This window comes from Mastigoproctus giganteus, chromosome 1, assembly GCF_048544385.1.
Source record: "Mastigoproctus giganteus isolate SK-2022 chromosome 1, ASM4854438v1, whole genome shotgun sequence".
NCBI classification, from domain to species: domain Eukaryota; kingdom Metazoa; phylum Arthropoda; class Arachnida; order Uropygi; family Thelyphonidae; genus Mastigoproctus; species Mastigoproctus giganteus.
The window spans coordinates 139,431,472-139,443,579 of NC_143575.1; the positions used below are offsets into that span (position 1 = coordinate 139,431,472).

Below are 12,108 nucleotides of genomic sequence, written 5' to 3' on the forward strand. Positions count from 1 at the left end.
ATAAGTTACTCTGGGGTTACTGCTTCCCATATGCAGTACTTTACATTTGTTAATGTTAAACTTCAGTTGCCACCTCTCAGCCCATCTGCTCAACTTTTCTAGATCCTTTTGCAGCAGGATACTGTCATTAACAACCCTTCCAACCATCATATCGTCTGCAAACTTAGACATTTAGCCTGATATAACATCATCAATATCATTAATAAATACAGAAAACAACAATGGACCCAACAATGAACCCTGAGGGACTCCACTAATAACATTAGTCCACGATGAGCAGTGTACATTGATTACCACTCTCTGTCTTCTCTCACTTAACCATCCCTCTATCCATAGCAGCAATTTGCCTCCAATGCCACACTGCTCCAATTTGTGCAGCAATCTTCCATGTGCAACAGTATCAAAAGCCTTTCTAAGATCCAAATATATAATATTAAAGTTATTCCCTGCATCCAGTTCTTTTGTGACCACATTATATTATCCAATCAGATTGGTCAGACAAGACTTCCCCTTAACAAAACCATGCTGTGTCCGAGCTATAACTGAAGTCTTGTCTAGATGATCCTGCAGTGCTTTTTAACCAGTGCCACCATTAATTTCCCTGGAACAGAAGTTAAACTAACAGGTCTAGAATTACTTGTGTCGCCCTTAGATCCTCCTCTGAATTGTGGTCACATTTGCACATCTCCAGTCCATGGGTGAGTCCAAGGAAGCTCTCATAATTTTGGCTAAGGGTTTTCTTACTTCCTTTACTGCCTCTTTTATATAACTGGATATATCAAGTCTACTCCAGGTGTCTTTCTTATGTTTATCTTCAACAATTTCTCCTCCACTTTGCTCTCAGTTATTACAAAATCATCTAGCTCACTGCCAGAGTTTAATTCACCTCTGGCATTCCCCTCCCTGAATAACTCCTCATATGTGAATGTAGATCCAAAATACTCATTTAGTTTATTAGCTACCTGGCAGGATCATCAACAGTTGAACCATCGATATACAGTGGACCAATCTGATTCATCCCCTTCCTTCTAGAGTTTACATAAGTAAAGAACTCTTTTCTTTGCATCCTTTGCCAAAGAATTCTCGTAATCTGCCTTTGACTGCCTAACCTCCTTTGTGACTTGGTTACAGACCAGCTTATATCTGTCATAGGCTTCCATGTCACCCATTAATATATATGTATCCCATGCATTTTTCTTCTCTGCCACATGTCTCATTGGCGCCTCCGTAGCCAGGTGGGAAGGAGTAGCAGTGCGTAGCACATGCTTTTTGATTAGACCGGGGTTTGAGCCAGCCACCACCAAATACGGAGGATGCGGAAAGGTCAGGGAATGACCACCGCATATTCCTGGAGCAATATGGCCTTAGTTGCTAATGCTCCTTAAATAAAACTGACTGACATGTCTCATTAGTTCCATCTGTCATCCATTTAGAACTAAACTTTAAACAGTATTTCTTAGTTGGTATGAAAAGCCTAGTAGCTTCCAAGATTAATTCTTTGAATGCTTCCCATTTTAAATTTGCTGTTGGTATCATCAGTTGGTCCCACCATATAGAATTTAAGTACTGTCTCAGACCTCTGAAGTCGCCTTTACGAAAGCAAAAACCCTTCCCTTTACCCCTGATGGTAGTTACCTCTTTTTGAGTAAATCCCACTGCAGCACACTGTGATCACTGCCACCTAGTGGTTCCTTTATCTGCAGATTCTTAATGCATGAAGAATCACTACCGATAATCAGATCAAGAATATTACGCCCTCTAGTTGCCTCCCGAACATGCTGCTGTAGAAAACAATCATCCAACAAATCCACAAAAGCCTTGCTAGTGTGTGAGTGACCAACCACAGATTCCAGTCAATATCTGGGAAATTAAAATCCCCCATTATAAGACTCTCTGATTTATTGGTTCACTCTATTTCCCTGTTTATTATACTCATCAGAGTAATTATTCCTATAACATACTCCTACTCTCAATTTTGCTTTCCCAGTGCTTATGTAACACCACACTGACGACACCGCACTATCCAACCTTGTTGAATGGCTGTACTTCCTTGGATTTTGTGTCTCTTAACTAATAGCATAACCCCTCCTCTCTTCCTATCCTATCTATCCTTCTTGTACACATTGTACTCCCCAATTTATATTTCTGCATTCCTTATATCTGTGTGACACCACATCTCTGATATCTGAACACTATCTGCCTTTGATGTTTTGACCAACACCTCAAATTCATCAATTTTATTTACGAAACTCCTAGAATTGGTGTACACATAAATATACATGCATCTATTCCTATTCTTAGCTACCCTAACACAACCCGTGTGTTTACTTGTACCGCAAATGACTCCCAGCATTCTCTGAAATCTCCTGCATCTTGTTTTCCAGGCTGCTGCTCATTCCATTAGAAGCAGTGCAAGAATCACTTTCACCTCTGCCAGTGGCTACTGTTAATCTATTAGTTCTTGTATCCCCCAAAGCTAGAAGCTTTCCCACCCACCTAACACTGCCTTGATAGCATCAGCAAATATTCTTGCACCCTTTCTATTTAAGTGTATCCCATCCCTCTAGAAGCAGTCTCTCTCCTGTTAACAGGCACAGATCAGGCTGAGAAAAATTCTATCCCTTGAGCCTTGCACAATCTCTCCAGGGCCGAATTGATCGGCAAGGCTCTCATCATATACTCCCTCCTATCATGTCTGAGCAGAATTGCAGACACTTTCAAATTCCCTAATTTCACCCTAATTCTCGGCTTTTTTTCAACAGTGACCTGTACTTGTTAAGTAATTCTGCTGGTCTATTACTCTTAATATCATTAGTTCTAAAGTGTGCAACAATATAACCTTTTGTAGTTAAAGTTAAATAATATTTCACTTAACACTTTTAAAAACCACAGTTGGCAACTTGATATCAATAAGAAAATATCCTGTTTTTGTTCTAAGAAATTCATGATAGAAAATCAGAAGCCAAAAAACTAGATCCACAACTTATCAGATTTATTTATTCATAAAAATCATAAAGCTTCTGTTATGAATGTATTAAATATATGAAGTAGTAATACTTTATTAGCTCATATAAGCACACTAATCACCTTGATGGCACAAAGTTGGTAGAACTGCACTAACGATTTTTTTTAACCACATATATAAAATACTTACGATAAAGTTTACCATGAACTTTTTGGCATAACACTGCTCTGCTTATTATTAGCCTGTTTTGGCATTCGTGGCACATTGTCTCTCAGTTTTAAAATTGTGAATTCAAGCATGGTGGTTATTACTGATTTATTACAGTCATAGTTCTAGAGTTCATAGTTCATCGCAACATCAGTTGTAGTATGAGTTGCCATCCCATATATTTATTTTATTTGAAAATAAGTCTTTAATGATATTAGTTTTTAATAAATTTTGAATTATTTTATTAATCACTGAGAGGGCATCATCTGTGATATATATCATATGCATTACATCAGAAATGAAAAATCTGAAAAGTACTCTTTTAAAATTTTTTTTTTATTTGGCTAACTGAACAATTATGGCACACTACTCTCATGTTTTTATAATATGCCATATTTGATTAATATAAATAATAAGAAAATTCTTCAGAGAATATTTAAATCAGATTTTAAACATAATTTTGTCTTTTTCAGCTGGATTAATAAAAGTTTGGTTCAGTGAAAATAAAATTGTAGAAAAACTTTTAAATTTTTCCATTTTTCTTAAAAAAATTCAGAAGTATATTTAAAATATTGCAATTCATTAGACTACTTCTGCCACTTAATAAAACCTTTTTCTTTGCCAAACAGAACCGCAGCAGTAAACAAATACCTACCTTTAAGCAAAAGGAGTAGACAGTTGGCATTCCAATACTTTTCCCTTCTATTGGAGTGTATATATCATGCTGCTTCAGATCAATGAATGGCCACAATTCTCTTGAATCCTTATAAAAAAAAAAAAAAAAATTAATAAAAAGATTTAAATTTATTTAAATACAGGTAACCCTTGTATAACATGGTTATTAGGTTCCTGTAAAATGCGTGTTGTGTGAAACTGTGTTATACGCGACTAAGAAATCCTTATAAAAAAAAACACTAATGCATTTTTGACCCTCAGTGAGCGATCAGAGAGCAACTGGATAACAAATTACAAAAAACAGTAAGCAAACCATAAGACGGAAGCCTGTTTAGAAGACCTTTATGCCAAACACAATCAAAAGCCTTTGAGATGTCGAGAGCAACTGCTTGAGTTTCACCGAACTTTTCCATTGAATTAGTCCATAAATGGGTAACATAAGCCAGAATATCACTAGTGGATCAACACTGGCTGAATCCATACTGGCGATCGTAGATCAGATGGAAGGTTTCTAGGTAGTTTAAGAGTTGGCAGTTAATTGATTTCTCCATTACTTTAGAAAGAGTAGAAGGAATTGCAATGGGACGATAACTGGATGGGTAGGATTTGTCACCCTTTTTAGGAATTGGCTGGATATGAGCAAATTTCCAAGCAGAAGGGAAAACATCTTTGGAATAAGAAAGTGAAAAAAGGCGGCAAAGAACAGGAGTAAGTTCAGGAGCACAGGTTTTGAGAACAAGTGGAGAAATACCATCAGGACCTGGAGCTTTCTTAGTATCAAGATTCATCAAAATCCTTCTGACATCCTTTTGACGGAAGACCACAGGAGGCATTGAATGGAGCGTGTTGGGAATGGTGGGAGGTGTTTTACCAAGTTCATTAATACATGAGTTGGATGAAAAATGGGATACTAGCAGGTCAGCTTCATCCTTGGCTGAAGTGACAACAGAACCATTTATCTGGTTTGACAGAGGTGGGCATAAGTTGCGGCCAATAGCTTTGGCAAGAGACCAGAATGCTTGGCTACCATTAGGGCAAGAAGCAAGTTTTCTACTCTTAGCCTGTTCAAACTCTAGTTTGGACTGATTAATAACTGCCTTACAATTGTTGCAAGCTTTGGTGTAGGCAGAAAATGAAACTGAAGAATTAGAAACAAGCCAATTACGATATGCAATTCTTCTCTTGAACAGCCTTAGCACATTTATTGGAAAACCAAGGTTTAGATAAAGGACGAGATTTTAAAGTGGAGTGTGGGATAAAGGATCCCATTCCTGCAAGAATAATCTCACTGACATGATCTGAGCAAACGTTGACATCAGAAGTTTTGAAACAGTAATCCGACCAAGGAAAAGAAGAAAAGAAATCTCGCAGGTCATCCCATTTTGCATTCTTATAATGCCAAACAATACGAGTTGTGAAAAGCCATGAGATAAAGGCTCCATTGGAGAAGAGACGATCACCAAGTTGTGATCTGAGGTGCCTAAAGGACCTCTCACTTCGACCGTGTACTTAGAACGGTTGTTTATGAGAAAAAGATCAAGTGCGTTGGCTGTATGGTTAGGATTGTCCAGTATTCTTGTAGGTAAATGAACAATCTGTGTAAGGTCATTAGTAATTCCAAAAGCCTCAGCATCTCGACCAGCTGGGTCGGTGATGCCTCAGCATCACCGACCATTAAAATCACCAAGGAAAATTTCTTCACTGTTAGTGAAAGTTGGACTGGAGAAAGTCAAGTTGTAAAGAGAGGAAGTCAAAGAGCTCCCAGTGATTAGTAGAGTTAGGAGAACGGTAGAGATAACAGATGAATTTGACACAATGAGGTAGAGATTTTAAGCCAGAGAAGGTCGAAAAGAGGAGATTCCAAATTACCAAGTCTCTGACAGGGAATATCGGAACAGACATATGCACAAGTACCATCTTTGAGGCGAAAGGAATCATACAGCTAATAATTTGGGCAACTGAGATGAACTGTACTTGAATCAACCAATAACTGAGATTCTGTCAGAAAAAGTACATGGGGGTTTGACAGACTGCAAGTGGAAATAGACATCATTGAGATTAGAATTGAGACCACGTATATTTGTGAAATGAATTAGGAAGTGTTTGGTAGGTTTAAATCTTTTCGCAGATAAGCTTACTCTATTAGTTTGACAATTCATGGTGTATTCAATAGTGTGAAAAAGTGGGTGGGAATTGCTGTATGAAGTAATGAAATTTTTGGATACAGTGTACACATGGTAAGAATATACCCAGATCCTTGGCATAACGTGGCCTCGACAATACCCCCCCCCCCTTGCATACACACTACTCGGACTTCCTCCAGTCACTATCTGGCAGAGTAGAGGTAGCAAGATTATACACTAATTTGCTATGGTAACCAACTTCCAAAACAGAAGCGAAAGATTTGAAAACTGTTGGTAAAATAAATTTGCATATAACATTCTTCAACATATCTAGTTTACATTATTACAAATGTTTGATTTTCGAACACTGGAATAATATCTAAAAGAAAAAGAAAATAGCTTTGAAGCCAGAAGAGAAGAATATGAATAAGCTTTCTGTAAGAGTGAAGATAACAAGCTTAGAGTTATCAGCTTTCTTTGGCAACCCAAAGGTCACGGGTTCAAATCCCGCCTCGGGCTTGGATCAAAGTACTGCAAAAACCTTGGGAGGCGCATTATGGCCACAGAAGCCAATGCACCAACAACTACCAAATAAAATAAAAAAAAAAAATAAAAAAATAAATCAGCTTTCTTGGCCTGTTTTAAGATTACTTCAGATTCAGAAGTTTTTTTTAAGGAATTCATTAATTTATTGTCTTTGAAAACTTCCTTTTGAATCATTAACATTTTTAAATGTACCATCAGAATTCTCAGAATTTACAAAAAAAAAAAAAATTCTGTAAATTCTGAGTTTTAACTTTTTTTTTTTTTTTTAATCTGGAGTTTAAAAAAAGAAAAAAAAAAGTACAATTTTACTATTTTTTTCCAAAAAGAAAAAGAGAAGAGCTACGTTATTGCAAAAAAGGGGAAAAAAAAAAAAAACTATTAGAATAGTATGATGAAGTGGTTAAATCCAGTCAAAAAGGGGCATTCTTTGTCATAAATTGAAAGAGTTGACAGCTTGGAATATATCTATTAGGCTAAATTCTGAATACATGGCAAAGACCATATATGCAATTAACTCAACTCATGGTGGAACTGGCTATGGTCATTCCTTTCTAGGTCATGATCATGAATATTCACATTGACAAGTGCAAAGTACTGTGGGTAGATGTAACCACAGAGAAATTAAGAAGGATGTAGAGAATTTAAGAAGGATGTAGAGCTGTTGGAACGAGTACAGAGAAGGGCAACAAGATTAGTGAATGAAACAAAGGGTTGCTCTTATGAAGAAAGGCTTAAGTTTTGCAAATTAAGAAAGGCTTAAGTTTTCTCTGGAGACTAGGCACCTGCGAGGTGATCTGATTGAGGTGTATAAAGCCTTGAATGGTTTGAGCATGTTCAACGTTGATGGGATTCTTTCTCTTGCTCAGAATAATCACCTGAGAGGGCATAAATTCAAATTGAGGAAAGACAGATGTAGGATAGTTGGTTGGTGGAACAGACTTCCATCCTTTGTTGTGGAAGTTGATAGCCTAAATAAATTTAAGGCTGAGCTGGACAGGTACTTGGATCGAAGGGAGGGGTGGAATGGGAGCGTTTATTTATTTATTTTTTTTTTTGCTGATGCTGCATAAAGCTTGTGTTTCTTGCATCATATGCCTCTACTAATGCTAAAATGTACAAACTGTGTGGTACTACACTCAGGGTAGTGGAGAATGAAAAAGACCAGGGGATAATTGTATAATCAGAAATGAAGTTTTCTGAATAGTGCAGACAGGCTAAAAGAGTAGCTCATGGGGTCTTCTCAATGATATATAGGAATTTTGCTAGCAGTGATAAGGAGGTGATTATTCCCTTGTATAAGGCAGTGGTCAGGCCACATCTTTAGTATTGCACACAGGTCTGGAGGCCTCAATTTAGGAAGGAGATAGAGCTGCTAGAACGAGTACAGAGAAGAGCAACGAGATTGGTGAGGAGAATAAAGGGTTGTTCTTACCAAGAAAGGCTTAAATTCTGCAAGTTGCAGCATCTGGAGACGGCAACTGCGAAGTGATCTGATTGAAGTGGATGGTTTGAGCAAGCTCTATGCTGACAGGATTCTTCTTTTTGCTCAGATTCCACACCTGAGGGGCCATAAATTCAAAATGAGGAAAGATGGTTGTAGGATAGATGTGCAGAAATTTGCCTTTAGCCAGCAGCAGGTAGTTGATTGCTGGAACAAACTTCCAGCTGTCATTGTGGAAATTATAGCATAAATAAATTCAAGGAAGAAGTGGACAAACTTTTTTGGAGTGAATGGATGGGTGAAATGAAATGGGAAGTTTTTTTTTTTTTTTTTTTTTTGACTGATGCTGTATAATAAATCATATAAATCATTCAAAATAAATCATATAGCAAACATTATTAACGTAGAGGTACCTTACGTAGAAATTTTATAGTAATTAAACTAGTACTGAAACTTTAGAAATTACACTTACAAAATAGAAAAGGAAAATATCTTACAAAAATTAACTTTACAAACGATAAATAAAAAAAAAAAAAAAGTAAGAATTGAGTTTACAAAAATTACAGAAATTAAGCAAATACTAAGTTCAAACTTTGACAAAGAGACCTGAAATAAAGAAAATAAATGAAAAAGATTATTTTTTATGATGTTCTATAGCCTACTTTATCCTATATCCATTTTTTTTAATGAAAAGTCATTAGCTGCAAAAAGCATATCATAAAATTCTTCCAGTTAGATGATACTCAAGCCTCTTTTACATGGATTAGAAGAACAATAGTAGTTATATCCACTCTAAGAGGGCTAGGAAGCCAGAAAAACTTACTGACACAGGGAGTAGATGTAAAGAAAGTGAACAAACATAATTTTGTTCCCCATGAGTACTTGCTGAGTTCTCTTCTAGTAGTAGAAGATTGAGGATGGACTGGAGGTTGTGAAACTTGGTTGGTTGTCTGAATTTACATAGAGGTAACTATGACCAGGAGGTTTCTGTAAATTGCATGTATTGTGTGGTCACTGTTTTTTCTGCTGAAAAAATGTACTTTCCAAGATGAAAATACTATGTACCCCAACCTGAGACCAAGGACTTTGCTGTTGTGTGAGAAAAGTTAAAAAGTAAATAAAACAGCAAAGATTACCATTTTATCATGCACATTTGCATATGAATAAAGTTCCGGAGCTGCACTGAGCAAGTGTACTTGCAAAAGCTCCATTGTGAATTAAAGTTTTTTGAATTGTGAATTAATCCCTATAAAACAGGCTAGATTTGAGTATCATCTAAATAGAAGATCTCTATGACATGCTTTTCACACTGCAAGCTATGTTAACCATCTCAGGTGTGGGGTAGACGACTTTTTATTTAAAAATAAAAAAAAAAAAGACAACCTGACAGCAGAATACATGCAATGTAGAGATGGCTAATGGCTTAAGCCTTCTTCACAGAAAACTAAAGCAACTAAATTTAATCTCTCAATTCTTAACTCAGTACTACTAGGACAAAGTAAGAACTTCATAAAAAATCTTTTTCTTTGTCCCCGCCTTCTTCCCACGTTCATATGGGGTCGGCATTCCCTTCCTTAATTCTCTTTCTCCATTCCTTTCTAACCGGGGCTTCCTCTCTCCTCCATCCTCTCTCTTTCAAATCCTCTGCCACCTTGTCCTTCCATCTCAGCTTAGGTCTCCCCCCTCTTCCTCTTCCCTATCACCTCCAGCTTTTCACACCTCTTCCCTACATACTCCTCACTTCTTCGTTCCACATGATCAAGCCACCTCAACCTAGCTTCCTGTATTTTTTACTCAGAGGCCCCACTTTAACCGTATCTCTAATGTAGTCATTTCTTAACCTGTCCTTCCTCATCACACCACACACCCATCTTAGCATCCTCATTTCCATCACTTCCATCTTCTTCGCCTGGGCCCCTGTAATCGCCCATATCTCAGCACCGTAGATCAATGCGGGTCTAACCACAGTTTTATACACTCTTCCCTTCATTCTACAATTAATTTTCTTATCACACAGCACCCCACTCATCTTTCTCCAGTTCAGCCATCCACATTGCACTCTGCTGTATTTCTGCACTCCATCCCTCTCAACGATCCTCCATCCCTCTCAACGATCGATCCCAGATACTTAAATTTCGAAACAGATGTTAGCTTTTCCTCCTGCAGTTTTATAGAACTCTCAGCTTCTCCATTCAATACTATATATATTCTGTCTTTGTTCTACTTATCCTCATGCCTCTATCTTCCAACACTTTCCTCCAATTTCTTCTCTGCCCTTCCTTGGGATGATTCGCACACTACAATAATTTCCGCAAACAGCATACTCCATGGTGCTCTACTGTTCACTTATCTCACCAACACACCCATTACCAGATATGGGCTGAGAGCTGATCTCTGGTGCAGTCCAACTTTCACAGAGAACCCCTCAGTCATACCTACACTGCTCTTAACCTGAGTCACCACTCGCTTGTACATATCCTTCAAAAGCCTTACATACTTTTCTGATGTACCCTTCTCCCTCATACATCTCCATACCTCTTGTCTGGGCACTCTATCATATGCTTTCTCCAGGTCTATAAACACTATGTGCAACTCTACTTGCATCTCCCTGTATCTTTCCATCACCTGCCTTAAAGCAAAGACCGCATCTGTTGCTCTTCTTCCCGGCATGAAACCAAACTGTTCCTCTCCTATTTCCGGGTATCCTCTCCTGCTGTCACAGTTTTTCCATCAAGCCCCATAGGATATCAATCCCTTCTTCTTCCAGACTACTCCATACTTCTACTGGTATCTGATCAGCACCTACTGCTTTCCCTCTCTTCATTTTTCTGAGTGCGCTTTCCACTTCTTTCCTGCTTATGCCTTCCACTACTCTCACATTCATCACTCTATCCTCGCATAGTGCTCTTGGGTTTTCCTCATTTAATAGCTTCTTAAAATAGTCTTTCCACCTTGCCTTAACCTTCTCTGGCTCCTGTATAACCACTCCCCTCTCATCTTTTATATGTTTTATTGATGAGAAGTCCTTCGATGCCTTATCTCTCTCTTTGGCTATTCTCATCAGTTGCCTATCTCCCTCTTTCCTTTCCAAGAATAAATGAAAAAAAAAAGAATCTTTTTCATTTATTTTCTTTATTTCAATTCTATTCGTCAATATTTTTTACTGATAAATTTATTCCAGATTACCAAACCTCAGCAATTCCATATTATATCATGTAAACTTCAAAAAAAAAACATCCATAAAAAGAATATTTTGAGAGCTCACCAGTGGTTTGGTAACCCAGCAGAAGCTGGTCCTAGAGGTTGTCACAGACATTCTCTCAAATATGCCAGACAAGCTGCACTTGCTACCTGGGAGTCTAAAACGCTGATGGAACTGATATTCGGATGACACTCAAGTCAAGTGGACCCAATTTCTGCGAAGTCCGGACGGTCTGTGACAGCCAAATCCTCTGCTTGCACCTTCACGATGTTGGAACTGTTAGTAATCCTGGATATAACCTCCATGCACAAGCACACGGTGGGCAACCACCCAGGTGTGAACCAACATAAGCAGGGGTCAAAGTGTGGTGCCCACACCACATGGAGGAATGCCGCCCCTCTGTGTTACCAGAGAGTACTAGGTGATAGATGACTCTCATCAACCAGTGCAATACCACCACTTTCCTTATTGGAGGCTTGACGTGGTGGAACCCATGTTTAGTCTCCAGAGCTAAGTTCCGGTCAATTCTTCCCTATCTCTGCAGTATAATTGATGACTTTTGAGGTTATGATGAACATCGTGGCGAGATCCAATCTTCCTTACATTTTGAGGGTACAGCTCTAAAATGGTGTTCAGGCCGGCCGCTAGTTAGTACACCAGACCGAACCTACTGGTAACTCTTTAGGAGGCTTCCGGATCAGCTAGTGTATAATCTTGCTACCTCTATTCTGCCAGATAGTGACTGGAGGGAGTCCGAGTTGTGTGTATGCAGGAGGCATCGTCAAGGCCACGTTATGTCAAGGATCTGCGTATATTCTTACCATGTGTATGCAATATCCAAAAATTTCATTACTCCACACAGCATGTCCCATCCACTTTTTCTTACTATTGAATACACCATGAATTGTCAAACTAATAGAGTAAGCTTATCTGCGAAAAGATCTAAGCC

General features: G+C 38.1%; 1 protein-coding gene across 4 annotated transcripts in view; it reads right to left on the minus strand.

The window, feature by feature from the left end:
- LOC150091163 (growth factor receptor-bound protein 14-like) overlaps positions 1-12,108 on the minus strand; it is a 452,305-nt gene that overhangs the window by 104,426 nt on the left and 335,771 nt on the right. For all 4 annotated transcript variants that reach the window (XM_090382372.1, XM_090382364.1, XM_090382349.1 and 1 more), the window contains one exon: positions 3,828-3,935. In XM_090382372.1, the coding sequence (XP_090238498.1) occupies positions 3,828-3,935 (108 nt within the window). The remainder of the gene's footprint in view (positions 1-3,827; positions 3,936-12,108) is intronic.